The sequence below is a fragment of the Prenolepis imparis genome, unplaced genomic scaffold (assembly GCF_030444845.1).
Source record: "Prenolepis imparis isolate NDT839.2.m4 unplaced genomic scaffold, iyPreImpa1.0 SCAF_9, whole genome shotgun sequence".
NCBI lineage: Eukaryota > Metazoa > Arthropoda > Insecta > Hymenoptera > Formicidae > Prenolepis > Prenolepis imparis.
In genome coordinates this window covers 15,702,571-15,720,047 of record NW_028141167.1, presented here as the reverse complement: position 1 = coordinate 15,720,047, position 17,477 = coordinate 15,702,571, and the positions used below count along the sequence as shown (strand labels likewise).

At 37.5% G+C, this 17,477-nt stretch overlaps 1 protein-coding gene and 1 pseudogene across 1 annotated transcript; both read right to left on the bottom strand.

Annotated features, from left to right (window-relative positions):
- Nucleotides 1-268: 268 nt before the first annotated feature.
- Nucleotides 269-3,445, bottom strand: LOC145941128 (uncharacterized). The gene has a single exon (XM_083047014.1). It carries the CDS (start codon nt 3,443-3,445, stop codon nt 269-271), a length of 3,177 nt encoding a protein of 1,058 aa, XP_082903140.1.
- Nucleotides 3,446-5,967: 2,522 nt separating this feature from the next.
- On the bottom strand, nt 5,968-11,669 carry LOC145941127 (uncharacterized; annotated as a pseudogene).
- Between the last annotated feature and the right edge of the window lie 5,808 nt (nt 11,670-17,477).

Here is a 17,477-nt window from a genome sequence, read left to right as displayed (position 1 = left end):
CGTAACTAAGGAGCGCGGCACATAGTCTCAGGAACGTGCGTATCAAACGTAATAGCACAATTAGCATTCTAATAGCAAAAGAACACATATACGTGATTAATAATAGAATAATAACTATTTGTATTATTAATACAAAATAAAAGATTGAATAGAAAATTTTAATAATAACTTTTGCTATTAGAATGCTAATTGTGCTATTACGTTTGATACGCACGTTCCTGAGACCATGTGCCGCGCTCCTTAGTTACGAGCGGCCGGCGCTGCGTTGCTATGGCGCGAGCGAGGAGTGGGGGGCAAGAAGCGTGCGTCTCGAAATCTCGCCGTAAATGGCAAGTAAATCCCAGCACTGCTCTAAATCATTAACGAAAGCAATCCATTTTTCTGCTATTGAGGTTGGTAATGGTTCATCCCACTCAAGTTTGTTCACCCATAGGTTTTGAATTAAAACCTTGGCCTTAATGATAACTGGTGACAGAAGTCCAAGAGGATCAAAAAGCTTGGCGATATTTGACAAAATAGTGCGTTTGGTTATCGAGGTCGTGGTAGGGCGATCCAAGATAAATTGAAAACAATCGGAAGTAGGTTGCCATTGTAGGCCGAGTATTGCAACACAAGAGTCTTGATCTATAGAAATTGGATGCGGATTATTTTGTCGATCTGATGGAAGATTGTGGAGAATATTTACATTATTGCTTGCCCACTTTTGTAATGGGAACCCGCCTGCCATACACATCTGACAAAGTTGATTAATTATCTCTTGGACTTTTCCAATTGAATCAGCTCCTCCGAATACGTCATCGACATATCTTCCAGGTTTGAGACAAGGAACTGCCAAAGGGAATTTTTTGCCTTCGTCTTCTATTAGTTGTGAGATTGCACGGAGAGCCAAATATGGTGCACAAGCTAACCCGTAAATAACAGTTGTCAGGTTAAATGATTGCAGAGAGTTTTCAGAAACTGACCATCGGATACGCTGAAACTTCCAATCATCGGGGTGAACATTGATCTGTCGATACATCTTTTCAATATCAACAGAAAAGACGTATTGGAACTGTCTGAACCAGATTAATACGTTGAAGAGATCAGTTTGGAGTTTAGGGCCAGTGTGTAGAATTTCGTTGAGGGAAAGTCCGGAGGTAGTCCGACTCGATCCATTAAAAACTACTCGTAGTTTCGTAGTAGTGCTGCTTTCTCTCCACACTCCATGATGAGGTAAATAAAAATGTGGGTGAAGAAGTTCAGTATTCGTTTCGGTTAAAAGCTGCACATGTTGAAGGTCTTCATACTCCTTCATGAACTTTACATACGCTTCCGAATACTTGACATTGGATTTGAGTTTGTTTCGAAGAGATTTCATCATTTTTGTTGCTCTATTATAAGAGTTTCCTAAGAGTTTAGGGGATTCCTTAAAAGGTAAGCGAACAACATATCGGCCTTTTGCGTCTCGAGAATGAGTATTTTTAAAATGTTGTTCACACTCTTGATCTTCAAGTGAGAGAGAAGCTTCGCGATTTGCTGATATCTCTTCGAGTTGCCAAAATCGGTGCAGAAGATCATACAGTTGAGAGTCCATGGTGATATGATAGCTTCGAGCCGAGAGATGGGGTGTTTCTGACGATGCAGGACCAGATATGACCCAGCCGAAGGAAGTTAGCTGTGCAATTGGGGCGTCGAGAGATCCTTTTCTTAAACCTTCTTTGATCACTTGCGGATAAAGGTCTGCGCCAATAAGTAAGTCGATAGAACCTGGAGAACCGAATTGAGGGTCGGCCAATGATAATCCTTCAAGGTGTGACCATGATTTTCCGGTTATTTTAGTTGAAGGAATCAAACCAGTTAGTTTTTTAAGAATATGAGCTGAAATTTGAAATTCTTCTGAATCCTCGTATAAAGAAGTGATCTTGAATGAAGTAATTCCACGAGTCTTGTTAGGTGATTGTTTCCCAACTCCAATTAGAGGGATAGAAGTTTGGGAACGAGGAACCTTTAATGATTGAACAGCTCTTTCAGAAATCAGAGTCACTTCAGAACCTTGATCAAGAAGTGCTCTGATCTTCATGATGCGTCCCTTTTCGTTGACGAGTAATACTTGTGCGATAGCTAATAAAATACAAGTGGTAAAACTTGCATGAATAGAAGCGTGCAGTACTTGTGATGGACCTGGTTTTGTTGAAGTATCGGTAGAGACTTTCAGATTTGCTCGTTCCGAAGAATTTTCTGCATTTGAAGAAATTCGTCTATGAATCGTGGTATGATGTTTTTTACCGCATTTTGTACATCGTCGAGTAGAACGACATTCAGAAACGCGATGCTTTCCCAAGCAATTGTAACACAGACCATGCTTCGTAATTAACGAGTGATGTTGCTGTGTAGTCTGCGAGTTATATTGTGGACATTGATTAAAGAAGTGTTTAGCAGAACAAAGAATGCACGTAGGAACTTGTTTCATCACTTGGTGATCCAATTTGCTTCTTTTTTGAAGTTGATGATGTGATTTGATTGCTTGGGGTGGCGTTTTCTTTTTAACTGGAAGATTTTGAGACTTTTCAAACGCTTGTAATGAGAGAAGACGTGTGACTAAAAATCCACAGAAATATGTCCATTTTGGAGGTTCCTTTGTTGATCCGAGATGCTGCTCCCAAACTTTGACTGATTCTGAATCCAACTTTTGAACTGCCAGAAAGACTAGGAAATCATCCCACTTGTCAATCGGGCGTTGTAAGGTCTCCAGAGTGCGATAAATTTGCATCATATTGGAATATAAAGTTTTGAGTTCACTGGCTGACTCCTTAGTGATCTTCTTCAAAGAAAGTAAGGCTTGCATTGCCGAGTTAACCAATAAACGTTTATTCTCGTAGAAAGCAATAAGATCGGTCCATGACTTCTCGAAATTATCAGCAGTCAATGCAGTATTCTTTAAAAGGTGAGCTGCTGTTCCAGTTAAGCTTGCCTTTAAATATTGCAATTTTTCAACTGGGCTTAGCGTGGTGTTTCCGATTATTATTGATGAGAATAAATCTTTGAAGGACATCCAATCCGAATCAGTTCCATTAAACTTGGGCAAATCAATCCGAGGAAGTCTCGTATGATGAGACACAGAAATTTGTTGTGAAACAGGTTGTGAAACAGGTTGAGAGAATGATTGCGTCGATGATGTTCTTGGAATAGTCAATTCTTCAGGTTCAATGTGGGCAATCATCTTATCGATGGAATCCAGATATCGTTCATAAGTATGAGCGTGAACGTTTTCGCCAAAATACGAGTGTTCTCGTATCAATTCCTTGTCCTCCGCAGTCAGATGACCAATTGCCATCATGATCGCATCATGAATGATGGAAAATTTATCCCAATTCTCCTTTAAAGCAGTAACACGAGCATTAACCCGACGTGTCGTAATATCAGTAGGAGTTATCTTGTTGAAGCTGTCAATGGCTTGAAAAATCATTGCTCAAAGTGAGCTGTTGCTCAATCCGATTCTCTACATGTGCGATCCTCATGATGATGATATTCAAATTAAAATTTGACTCCGATATGAATTATGCCTTCTTTAAATTTGTGCTATATTTTCTGATTATATTTATCCGGCTCGAAGGACCAAAATGTACCGGATAAATATGAACAATTAAATGGACTGTATTTCAGTGAGATATAATTTGAGAGTAATGAATGATCATAAATCTAGACAACATAAGATATACATATAAATATACATAACGACGCATAAAAGTCATAAAATGAAATGTCACAATAAAATATACATATATGCGATAAACAATATTATAATATGGTTCATATCCTCTTTTTTTTAAGAAAAGAAAAGAAACAGAATAGTTGAACTGAAGCGCAAATTAAACCACATAAATATAAAATATAAACTTAAAGCGCAATTTAAACCATATAGATATAAAATAGAAACTTAAAGCGCAATTTAAACCATATAGATATAAAATAGAAACTTAAAGCGCAATTTAAACAATATAAATGTGAAATAGAAACTCAAAGTATTAAAGCGCAAGTAAGACAAGGTAACTTGAAAATGCATTTTCAATATTGGATAAAACATTAGATCACCTTTTTTTAAAAAGGTAATGAATCAATCATATAAATAAGACATACATAAAATAACGCTGAATAATATAAATAACATGAATAGATGTGTTACCATAAAAGAACATTAAACATCATAATAATAAACCATACTTAAGATGACGCAATTAATAAATCAAATATTATATGATAAAAGAATTTTGAACTTGGAACAAATGTTATCATTAGAAGTGTAGCGCAACCAAATATCAAATTAAAACCAATTTACATATTAGAATAAGAAATAATTAAACTCTTTTAAACAATAAAAATTAAAAATATTAAATGCGGAGCTCTCAAACAATGAATATTTATATTAGTATTTAAAGTGTGGGTTGCGAAACCACAATTAAGCATTTCTAGTATGGATACAATAACTGTGAAAACATGCAATAATTAAACATTAAAGTAAATTATAAGTACTCGTGATTGTAAGTCACGGAGCACCGAGAAATACCTGGATTCAACAGTCTTTAAGAATTTGACTGATTCAAGTCTGTATTATCAGATAAGTAATACTCGCATAATAGTTCCTGTCTCAGAGATCATCCGATGTGACTGTCTCATTAATATGGTTTTGAGCATTTTTCCTTGGGATGATGCAGCCTTTATAAACTTGAGAACGAACTGATTCCACCGTAAAAGTTCCTTTGGTATATAGAAAGGGCTTAGAGAACGGCACAAGACCGCCTGTATATTGCACAGCCTAGAGAACGGCACAAGACCGCCTGTGTATGACAAGGGCCTTGAGAACGGCACAAGACCGCCTATGGATGGGCCCAGAGAACGGCACAAGACCGCCTTTGTATGAATGGGCTCAGAGAACGGCACAAGACCGCCTATGGATGGGCCCAGAGAACGGCACAAGACCGCCTTTGTATGAATGGGCTCAGAGAACGGCACAAAACCGCCTATGGATGGGCCCAGAGAACGGCACAAGACCGCCTATGTAATCTGTCAATCTATTGTTGTCGACACACCACTCGTATAACCTGCTCTCTTTCTTTATATTTTCTCAACGAGAGAAACCTTTAGAACACTCTAGAATATTTCTTAAGAGGAGCAATTGCTGAATCAAACCACTTAATAGGACGAAGAAGAAGAAGTAAACGAGAGCCGATCGCCAAACACACCATGACGACGACAGACAAAAGACGAACGTTAGCGCCTCTGCTGTTATGTGTTTGGAAGGAAATCTCTCGCTTCGCCCAGCAACCAGCGCCATGCGTACGACTCGCCGCTTTGAGATTGCGCGCGAGTTTTGAATCCATGATTTTGAATCTTTGATTTTTTAACAGCTGTAGTTATTTTCTTGCAACCATTTTCTCCATAATCTTAAAAAAAATGTTGCGTACCACATAGCATATATGCGCTCTTCAATTTTTAATTTTTTATTTAAAAAAGAATTTAATATATGTCTAATTAAAATTAGAAATTGTTTAGTACTTTGGCTGTCTGCAATATTAGATAATAACTCTGTAACTCGAAATGCACATAATTTTTCTACTGCGTCAAAATTCATCTTATCCTTTGCTGAAAAAATATTTTAGAATTTTAGATAAATACTACAATATTATAAATATTAATTAAACTAAAGTGAACATACATCAAGATCACTGTCACACAATAAATGTTTGTCTTTAGAAAATTGTGTTATTAATTTTTTCACGTGTTCTAGAGACACAATTTTTGAGCCCATTGGTAAAAATACATTTGGTTTTAAAAATCTTGTTTTTATTTTTGTTCCAATATGAACTGTATCTTGAATACATACTGGCTTCTTTATATCAAACTCCATCTAAAATAATTAATTTACACAGTTTGTTATAGCATTCTTTAATTAAAATTAAATTATTAATATTATTAACATAAAAAGATATTCTACTGATCTATATTTGCAACTGCTTGAAACAAAAACTTTAATTGATTCTGATTCTGTTAACAATATTGTTTAGCAATTTTGTTTAGAAAATAGAAGTGATAATAAATATAAACTTGAATATAAGCTGGCTGGAAGAGCTTAGTTTCTCGATTCAGCGACCCGATATTTTTCTCGTCTACATCTCTTTAGAGGGTCAGAGGAAATCATTGCAATTAAAAATCTCAAATTAAAATTTATTCAAAATAAAGTCTTGATATCATATCAAGCAAAATTCGTGCCCTGTGCACATAATATTCAGTTCCAACGAAAAATTAATTTTCATTGACGCACGAACATCCACGTTAGGCTTTTCTAATTAGCTTATATTCAAAATATTTATTATTAATATATTGAGAACCTTTATAATTTTTAATGTTAGAAGTGATTAATTTATTTACCGGAAAGTAAGGAGAATATGGATTTTTAGATGATAAAGGAATTTTAGACCATATTTTCATAGCTTTTAAACATCTTGTGTCACCGTCACTTGAAAATCCAGTTATTTGTATATTGAGTTTTTCAAGTTCATCTTTTAAGAACGTCCATCTAGTTATGACGTCATTATGATTTAATTTATTGTCACTTGCAAAGACAGTTAAACAAAATGCTGGTGCGTTATTAATAAGCGGTTGGGCCATGTACACATATGCATTACAACCAATAGCATACTTTGAAAAAGCATTTTCAATATCTTTTACAGAATTCACATAAAAATTATTTTTGGGAAATGCATTCTCTCTACATGAAGACACAAAGCCAATCATTCTATTACTTTTAGAATCATATGCTACGTTCTTAATTATTGCGGTTTGATCTTCTGAAATAAATACATTCAAAGGATAATTTCGTTTTGTTAAGAATAATTTCAATTCTTTTAATCGAACAACCCCATCGGCTATATTACTTTCCTTATCTAGACATCTATTAATTGTTGTAATTGATGATAATATATTTTGTAGATTAGCATGTAAAAGTTCATAAAGCAGTCGATCACCAACAATAAAAATATATAAACTGAAAAGTTTTAAAGGTTCAGTAAATTTGTTTCCGTGTTTCTTGTATTTAATATTTTTTGCTGCCGTATCTCTTAAGCAATCTAAAAATGAGCTTATGTTCGAGAATTTATTTGCGTTTTCTACATTAGTAATATTTAATAAAGTATTTTGTATATCAGGATGATCTTCTATAATTGTTCTTATAGTTTTAAGAAAGTAATCTGTAATTTTAGTTTGGGATTTGTCAAATCTTTCAAATTCTTTTTGTTTTCGTTGTAGCCTCGTTACAGTCTCTATTTTCGCATTTGTTTTAATTTGAGGCTCATTATTTAGTGTCGCAGAATTGTAAGCCTCCTCAAAAATTCTGCGTTCGTAAAAATCCGATTCTAATAAACTTGAAATTTCGCCGCAGTAGGTTTCATCTTGTATTTGACACAATGGTTGTGAATTTGTCGAGCTGCTTGCAAAACATTCTTTTAATTCTGTAGAATCTATGTTTGGTGAAATATAAATTTCTGCATCCTGAATAGTATTGGCCAAACTAGTATCAGATGTAATTTCAGTTGAAATATTTAAAAAATTGTTTTGAATTTCGTCCTCACTTTGAAGTGAACTTGGAAGTGAATTGTCATTAGATTTTTGTATTTTTTGAGGTATTTTTATAAATGAAAGTAAAGTATTGTTAGGATTATAATTTTTTTGTTTTTTGTTTTTAGTATTTTTCATATGAGTCAAAATGTGTTTATTAAAATTGGATAATATCCATTTTCTTCCACTTTTAGAATTTTTGGCCGAATATCCTGTAGAAATAAAATCACAGAAACAGCATTTAATTTTTGCACAATAATTTTGATTATCTATTTTAACCTTTAAATTATCAATTTGTTTAGTAAAGTCTTCAATGTTTTCTTTACAGTTCTCATCAATACATCTTTTAACATATTTTTTAGCCAAATTTTCTACGTGTTCTTTAGCATTATTTGTTTTATTTTCTGTATCTGTATTATTTTCAATCATTATTTCTTCTGTTTCTCTTTGCATTTCATGAAAGTTTCTTTTCTTTTGGCTTTTATCTTTACAAGGACTATTTTTTTAATCACATTTTGAACTAAATTTATTTGAAATATTTTCAACTTCCCTGGTACAGATCTCTTTTAAATGTAACAATAATTTTTTGTGACCATCAGCAATTTTAAAAAGTGACGGATTTCGATGATATATTTTGCCAAATAATTTCAATAATTCATTTTCATTTAAAAGTTTAGTTAAATCTTCTTTTGCAAATCTTTCTAATTCTATTATACACGCATCATCTAATTTTGAAATTGATATAATATTATCATAGCCTGCATAATTTAAAAGTAACTTTATATAATTTGGTAGTTTTGTTTGATATCTATTTAATATGTTATCAATAAATTCTTCAGCTTCCATTTTAAATCTGAAATATAATCAGTATAAATGTAATCATTTGATAAAAAAAATCATTACTTTTATTGCAAAAACATATATTTTATATTGGAGATCGAGAAAAGTAGACAGAATTGTTTGGTAAATGTATATTGTTGTCAAATTATGTTCTTAAAAGTAAAAATAAAAATGTAAATATGCAATAATAGAAAAAATGAATAGACAAAACAAATAAGTAAATAAATACTTTTTCTAAAAAATGGAAGAATATATTTTATTTCAGTTTTGGGATAATTTTATTATATATATTAATATTTATATGTCCTAAATTAATACATCGTAATATTTTAAGTTTTCTACAAAATTTGAATATGCATAATTAAAATTCTTTATTTAATCATTATTTGTATTCTTAACATCAATAACTTTATAAAATTGTTAACAATATTTTTAATAGAAATACACAACACATAACTTCAATTTAAATAAAAATCTATTTATTTTCAATTTAATTAAAAATCTATTTATTTTTCCTGTATAGAACTATGTAAAAGTATACATTCACCCAAAAATATATAAATTTATTTTAAGACGAGTCCGGGCCAAGCGAATAAGCGCAAACTTGTACGAAAAAACATTTGCAAACAACGTATGAGCATAAATGTGGACAGCGAATACGAACGAGCACGAATAAATACCAATGCAATTCGCAAATAAAAAAACAAATACACTAGAATTGCTAATTATTTGTTCAACATTATATTGCAATCAGATTTTGAAAATATTAAATTATGTGATACACTTTTGTGATCGTTTACCTATCTCGATAGTCTGTCTGAACGATAAATACTTATATTTTTGTTACGAGCTATATGCACTAATCTGTTTTCAAAGGGAATTGGTGCAATAACGAACTTCGACGAACGAATTCCAACTGGCTACTGGCTAACTGGCTTGTTCATGTTCGTGTGCGTTCGTTTGTTTATCGCGTGCAGATGTTCATTTATGCTCATTTGTTCTCTTTCGCTCTCGGTCTAAACCCGGTCTAAAGTTTCACAATGCATTTTTACCATAGCGTTGTCACAAAATTCCGAAAAATTCTTATTAAATGTTAAAAATTGATATTTTAATAAGTAAATAAACAAAAAAATTAATTAATAATAACGATATGTACGTACAAGAAGTCCCATTTTAATTGTCTCAGGCAAATATCTCGAAATGATGGGATTTTAGAAAAAATATATCAGGTAAAAATTATAGGATTTTGAAAGGGACATAATATCGTGACATAATATTCTTCTCAAAATTCTACAACTTTTGTCTGATACATTTTTTTTCTAAAATCCCATTATTTCAAGATTCTTGTCTGAGGCAATTAAAATGAGACATTTATATAGTATATAATATATAAGCATTTTTTCTAATATAAGAAAGATTTTTTAAAAATATATTTACCTGTTGTATACTTGAGATAAATCTAAATTTAAAGTTTTTCTCAAACAACACTACTGTATTAATAATTATAATGAGTACTAATGAATATATTATTACGTGTGAAGTTATCGAGGAGGTTACGTATTACTCATGTATTGCTAATTATACGAAGTATTGCTAATGTATTGCTATGTATTGCCACGTATTGCTAACGTATTGCTATGCATTGCTAGCGTATTTCTAGTATTGCCAGCGTATTGCTAGTATTGCTTCTTTTATTGCATTATTATTGTACTGCCACAATATATTTCTACTGAAATGTACAATGATTGCCACAGTGGTTGACCCCTCGTACATATGTAAGCGCGCATGTGTTGAATAATATGTATTATTTAGAAAATAAGGGTCATATTAGTGGCATTTTGAATTTATTTTCAATAATTAGTACATCATACCTGTCTGTATATTGTGACAAATTGTTATCAAAAAAAGGTGGTGTCATTCTCAGTAGGTCGGTATCAGAATTGTCACTGACATCTTGGCACTTATGCTTTTTTCTACGTTTACCTTTTCCTAGCTGGGAACATGTCTCCGTATCTGAATTTGATTTTTTTTCGCGTAATTTAATGCCTTATGATAGGAGTCTGCAATTGGAGAAAGTTACAGTAGGAAAAAAAAAGAAATATTTTTAATGCATTTAAGACTCTCTAAAACCATTATTCCAGTAGAAAAAAACGAAATATTTTTAATGTATTTAAGACTCTCTAAAACCATTATTCATGCTTTAAGGCATCTTATGATGCCCTTGGTTTAAGGCTCCTGGCTCCTTTCCGACCATGTCGAAATCGTGACGTCAGAGGCGAGAAAACACACGCTAAAATTTCTTAGATGCCATTTCGAAATAAAAAAATATTTCGATGAAACAGCACTTCAGATGGCTTTAGCACACTCTTAAAAAACCCCGAAAACTATCCTTTCCCCTTTATAATCAATCAACAGCTGTAAAATGTAATATTATGAAGCCCAGTCCGTCTGGTCTTTGCACATGCGCAGTCATTCCGCATGTCAAAGTCTGACATGCGGAATATCTCGATCATTTTACAGATGTTGATTGATTATAAAGGGAAAATGATAGTTTTCGGGGGTTTTTAAGAGTGTGCTAATGCCATCTGAAGTGCTGTTTAATCGAAATATCTTTTCATTAAAAAATGGTATCTAAGAATTTTCAGCGTGTGCCTCTGACGTCACAATCCAATATGGCCGCGGTGAGCACCCAGGAGCCTTAATTTGTATTGAAAATAAATCTTCGACATATAAAGTTTCTTACAAGTACTGATTACATGAATAAACTGGGTATTTATAGAATATATTAGAAAATATCGTCTTTCATTAAAATTCTTACCACTTTGAGTAAGAAGTTTTACTGTTTACACTTTCCAGCTGCTGTCCGGTTGTATATTTTTCCGAATACATTTCCTAGGATTTTTATGCGGTCATTTACATAAAATCTTGTCTTCCTTTCGTTCTAGCCATGAAGTTGGTACAACTTCAATTTCACATAACTCTTCTAGAAATTCTACGACAGACCATATCTGGAAACCATGCGAGAAATTAAGTTTTTAATTAAACTATATATATATATATTGATATTTTAATAACATACTGCAGTGAAAAATTTGTTTAAAAGTACCTTATATATTTTAACCTATTACATATTATTTTAATTTATGTAAGTTTTAATTTTCATTTACACATCGGCTATGTATTATTGATAAGATAATAAAACCATTATTGTGCGGATATTTGATGCACTTCATGAGCATTTCATCAATATTAATTGTATAAACATCATTAGCCAAGTTTTGCACATGTTAAATATATAATAATTGAGAAGAACATGATGAATTGAAAAATTTGGATTCGAGAACTTTTTTCCGCTTAAAAGAAATTCTGACATGTCATTTTTATGACACAATTATCTGTATTCGATGTATTTAATCTATATTTTTCAGTATCAGTCACTTTAAAATAATTTTTTTCATTATGAACTTGAACTCTATATTGTTTCCGTAATACTGGATATTTTGTTACATCTTTTATTTGTTGCATTTGTTTTTATTCTTTGAGTCTGTTACAAATTTGCTGTAAAGAATGTTTTGATGTACGAATTTTTTTTTAAATTTCGAACAAATAATTTTCAAATTTAAAACAGCTTTCTAGTGAACCATGCTTAACACAATTTGCAGGCAAGCGTATTAGACCATGCACATTATGAGTGAGATATTCATTTCCATAAATTATTTTATATTTTTTATATTTGTCAACAAAATATTCCAAGAGTTGTAGAGCATAATTATTATATGTTAAATATAATTCAGAATTGCTTAAAATTCTAATGGCGCACGAAAGAGCCATAAAATGTATATACACATTTTTGTTTGCTATGTTTTGTACTGAAACAAGTTCGGTATACAATAGAAACTGTCGTAATTCTGTGGTTTTATAATATTCTATGTCTTCCAGACTTCTTGGTAATCGTGCACAATCTGTTGTGTATGTGGTAAATAGTTTCTAAATAATAATAGCTCATTGTGGCGATACTCGCCACAAGAAGCACGGCGACGCTTCCGTCGCCGCCGCTAGGCGGCGCGCGCCGGGAAACTAATCCGAAGATGAAAGACGGCGCGGAGGCTACATAAACGCGCGCCGCGCAGTACCAAAAACTTCCGCTAGGCGTCGCACGCCAAGTTTCCTTTCCCGAAAGTAAGAAACAGTTAATCGGGTATATAAAGGGGACCCCCGCAGAGAAAAATAGAATCTCTGCCCACGCATTTTTACAAGCGCTCGACGCTTCGCCTGCCTCTGGCGCCCTGCGCCTCGACATCGGCGTTACACGCCAATGATCCGGCGACTCTTCGCCTGTCTCTGGCGCTCTGCGCCCCGACACCGGCGTTACACGTCAACGATCCGGCGACTCTTCGCTTGTCTCTGGCGCTCTGCGCCCCGACACCGGCGTTACACGCCAACGATCCGGCGACTCTTCGCCTGCCTCTGGCGCCCTGCGCCTCGACACCGGCGTTACACGCCAACGATCCGGCGACTCTTCGCCTGTCTCTGGCGCTCTGCGCCCCGACACCGGCGTTACACGCCAACGATCCGGCGACTCTTCGCCTGCCTCTGGCGCCCTGCGCCTCGACACCGGCGTTACACGCCAACGATCCGGCGACTCTTCGCCTGTCTCTGGCGCTCTGCACCCCGACACCGGCGTTACACGCCAACGATCCGACGACTCTTCGCCTGCCTCTGGCGCCCTGCGCCTCGACACCGGCGTTACGCGCCAACGATTCGGCGACTCTTCGCCTACCTCTGGCGCCTGTACGCCGTGGTCGCAACGTCGGCACAAAATCCTAGGCGTTAGGATATTCCAGGACTCCAACAAGGACACAGGCGGCAAACGTCCGCGATCTAGCGACAAACGTCCACGACCGGGTACTAAACGCTCGCGTCCCAAGGACAGCCACCTACAGTATCCGACGGAAGAACCGAGAACGACCGGGCCGGACGTTCAAGACCAGGCGACACAAACGAAGGACGAGGCCACGACCTCCCACCAAGACCAGGGGACTCAGACGAAGAAACGGGGAGGACAAATGAAATACGTACCTATCGATTACCGTACACAGACACGTAAACACCTGTAAATAATGTAAATATAATGTGTTAACTGCACTTAAGAATCTCGTCACTGCGCACACCTCAGCATCCAACTACCTGTCCCTACCTCTACGAGTATAAAATAGTAGTAACTAACCTACAAATTGGTGACCCCGACGTGATCGATAGAGAAATGGAGGACGAAGGTAGAGAAATCGTCCATAAGGTTGCGATCAAAATCCCTCCTTTTTGGAACGACGAACCGGAATTATGGTTCGCTCAGCTAGAGGGACAATTTACGCTCAGTGGCATAACGCAGGATTCCACGAAATACTCCTATGTCCTTTCTCAGCTAGATTCTCGACAAATAAAAGAGGTGAAGGACATAATCACGCAAGCACCCGAAGCTGATAAATACGGGACGATAAAAAAAGCTCTCATTCAGCGAATGTCAGTCTCTCAAGAGCAGCGGACGCGACAATTACTGGAGCTCGAGGAGATTGGAGACCGCAGACCCTCCCAATTCTTGCGGCATCTCCGAACACTAGCAGGAGAGAACGTGCCCGACCCTCTGCTAAGAACACTATGGCTAGGAAGGCTTCCAAATCAGATGCAGATGATTCTCGCCACCCGCACAGAGGATCGTCTCGACGACGTGGCTGAACAAGCCGATCGCATACATGAGATGTCATCGAGGGCCGTAGTAGCAGTGGCAAACCCCCCAAAACAAAAGGGGACATTAGAAGCGCAAATTCAAGCGCTAACGAAACAAGTCGCAACCCTGGCCACCCATCTCTCAAGGGGAAGGTCTAAAGAAAAAAATCTGGACAGGAGAGATCGAAGCCGAAGCCGAAGCCGAAGTCAAGCTGCAAGCAAGGAATACAATAGAGACTACTGCTTCTACCACAATCGATTCGGTGATGAGGCTAAGAAATGTACGCAACCATGTACATATAAAAAACCGGAAAAAGAGAAGGGCAACCACTGATGGCGGCCAGTGGTTCCGCCCCAACCCTTCGCCGCCTCTACGTAACGTGTCGGACAACAAAAACACAGTTTCTTGTGGACACAGGCTCCGACATAAGCGTATATCCCCGTTCGATGACAACAGGACGATTATTGCCAACGAATTATGAATTATTCGCAGCAAATGGTTCTATAATCACTACGTACGGATGGACCACGCTACAACCAAACCTCGGTTTACGGCGTGCATTCCCTTGGCGTTTCGTAATTGCAAACGTCACATCGCCCATTATCGGAGCGGACTTCCTAGCCTACTACCACCTCCTGCCTGATTTGCAAAAAGGGGTATTGTTGGACGGCAAAACGAAATTCCTTATCAGAGGGACAGCGGAAACGGGGTCGATCGAATCAATAAAGGTGCTGGCAATTGAAAACACGTATCATCACATCCTGGCAGAATTTCCCGAAATCACGAGGGCTACTGCCAGCGCACGAACCGTCAAACATTCAACGGCACATCACATTAAAATTACAGATGGACCACCGGAAGCATGTCGCCCCCGTCGATTAGATCCCAATAAACTAAAAGCAGCAAAAGCAGAATTTAACCTTCTACTCCAAGAGGGGATTATACAAGCATCAAAAAGCCCTTCGTCAGCCCCCCTACACATGGTGCAAAAGAAGGATAGTGCGTGGAGACCATGCGGCGACTATAGGCGCCTTAACGCAAGAACGATACCTGATCGCTATCCGATCCCGCACATAGAGGATTTTTCACAAACCCTCCACAACAAAAGAATCTTCTCAACATTAGACCTAGTCCGGGCATATAATCAGATTCCCGTGCACCCGGACGACATACCAAAGACGGCCATCACCACACCCTTCGGCCTGTTCGAATTTCGTTACATGCCGTTTGGGCTACGCAACGCGGCACAAACATTCCAACGCTTTATTAATGAAGTTACGAGCGACTTGGAATTTTGTTACGCCTATATAGACGATATTTTGGTGGCCTCAAACAATGAAGAAGAGCATAAGGTTCATTTACGAAAGCTCTTCAAGCGACTGGCGGAGAATGGCATTTTGCTGAGTCCCGCCAAATGCGTGTTCGGAGCCAGACGGGTACTTTTTCTGGGCTACGAGGTATCTGACGAAGGAACGCGACCTCCGCCAGAAAGGATCGAGGCAATAAAAAGGTTTCCTAAACCAGAAAATATCCAGCAGATGCGACAGTTCCTGGGGACGCTGAATTTTTACCGCAGATTCATCCCCGAAGCAGCTAGAGAACAAGTACTATTGAACGACGTACTCAGCGGCCCGAAGGTCAAGAAAAAGTCTCCCGTAACCTGGAACGAAGAACTGGAAGAGGCCTTCCAGAAATGCAAAGAGAGCCTCGCCAGAGCAACAATGCTGGCACATCCTAACCCCGAAGCCGAAATAACACTAACCACGGACGCATCCGACAGAGCAATGGGTGCAGTAGTTCAACAGCGGATCGGAGAAGAATGGCAGCCCCTAGCGTTCTTCAGCAAAAAGTTAAACCCAGCACAGCAAAAATATAGCCCCTACGACAGAGAGCTATTGGCGATTTATGCCGCTATAAAGCATTATCGCCATATGCTCGAGGGTAGGAATTTCACGGTTTATACAGACCACAAGCCGATTACTTACGCCTTTCAGCAGGATCCATTGCATAGTTCACCGAGGCAAGCTAGACACCTACAATATATCGGGCAGTATACCACCGATATACGCCACATCTCGGGGAAGGATAACACGGTCGCTGACGCACTCTCAAGAATCGAAAAGATCCAAGTAGCGGCTAATTTGGAGGACCTGGCAAAAGCGCAAAAAGAGGACGCTGAGTTACAAGAGCTTCTAAACACGGACTCGGCGCTTAAACTACAGAAGGTGCAAATTCCGGGGACACATTCCGCCCTATATTGTGACACGTCAACACAAATTGCAAGACCATTTGTCACAAAGGAGTTTAGGAAACAGGTGTTTCAAGCGCTACATAGCTTGTCCCACCCAGGAATAAAAGCGACAGCGAAACTGGTCGCAGAGCGTTACGTTTGGCCGAAAATAAAAACGGATTGCCGCGAATGGGCACAAGCTTGCATCAACTGCCAACGAGCCAAAATCCAGAAACACAACCGATCACCTCTCGGCAATTTCAAGAATCCCTCAAGACGATTCGAGCATATACATATAGATCTAGTAGGCCCTCTACCTATGTCAAGAGGCTACAGATACTGCCTTACAATGATCGATCGATTCACCAAATGGCCCGAAGCGATACCGGTGACAGACATATCTGCAGAAACGATAGCCCAAAATCTGTTCACCCATTGGATCGCGAGATTTGGCACACCTGTTCGGATTACAACGGATCAAGGAAGGCAATTCGAAGCCGACTTGTTCCGCCAATTAACCAAAATAACGGGTACAACACACATACACACAACGGCCTACCACCCAGCAGCTAACGGGATGGTAGAACGTTTTCATCGTCAAATGAAAACAGCCATTAAGTGCCACGCAACAGAAGCATGGACGGAAGTACTACCCGTTGTCATGATGGGAATCAGGGCAGCCTTCAAAGAGGATCTCCAAGCAACACCGGCAGAAATGGTGTACGGAGAAACAATAAAACTCCCTGGCGAATTTCTGCAAGAATCACAAGGCACAACGGACAGCACGAGCGACTTCATTTTCCGACTCAAACAAACAATGAAGAAGTTACGACCACAACCGAGCAAAAGGCATGGTACTCCAGCAGTCTTCGAACATAAGGATTTGGAAACTACGTCACATGTCTTCATCAGACATGACGCACCAACACGGGCCCTCCAACCAACCTACGATGGTCCGTATGAAGTCCTCGGCAAAACAGAAAAAGTCTATAAGTTACGGATTAACGGAAAGACCGTCCACGTAACAAAAGACCGATTAAAACCGGCGTACATATTGACAAAGGAGTCAATACCCATAAGAGAAAAACTGGA

Coding starts and splice junctions, on each gene's coding strand:
- LOC145941128 (XM_083047014.1), bottom strand. CDS start 3,445: ATGATTTTTCAAGCCATTGACAGCTTCAACAAGATAACTCCTACTGAT.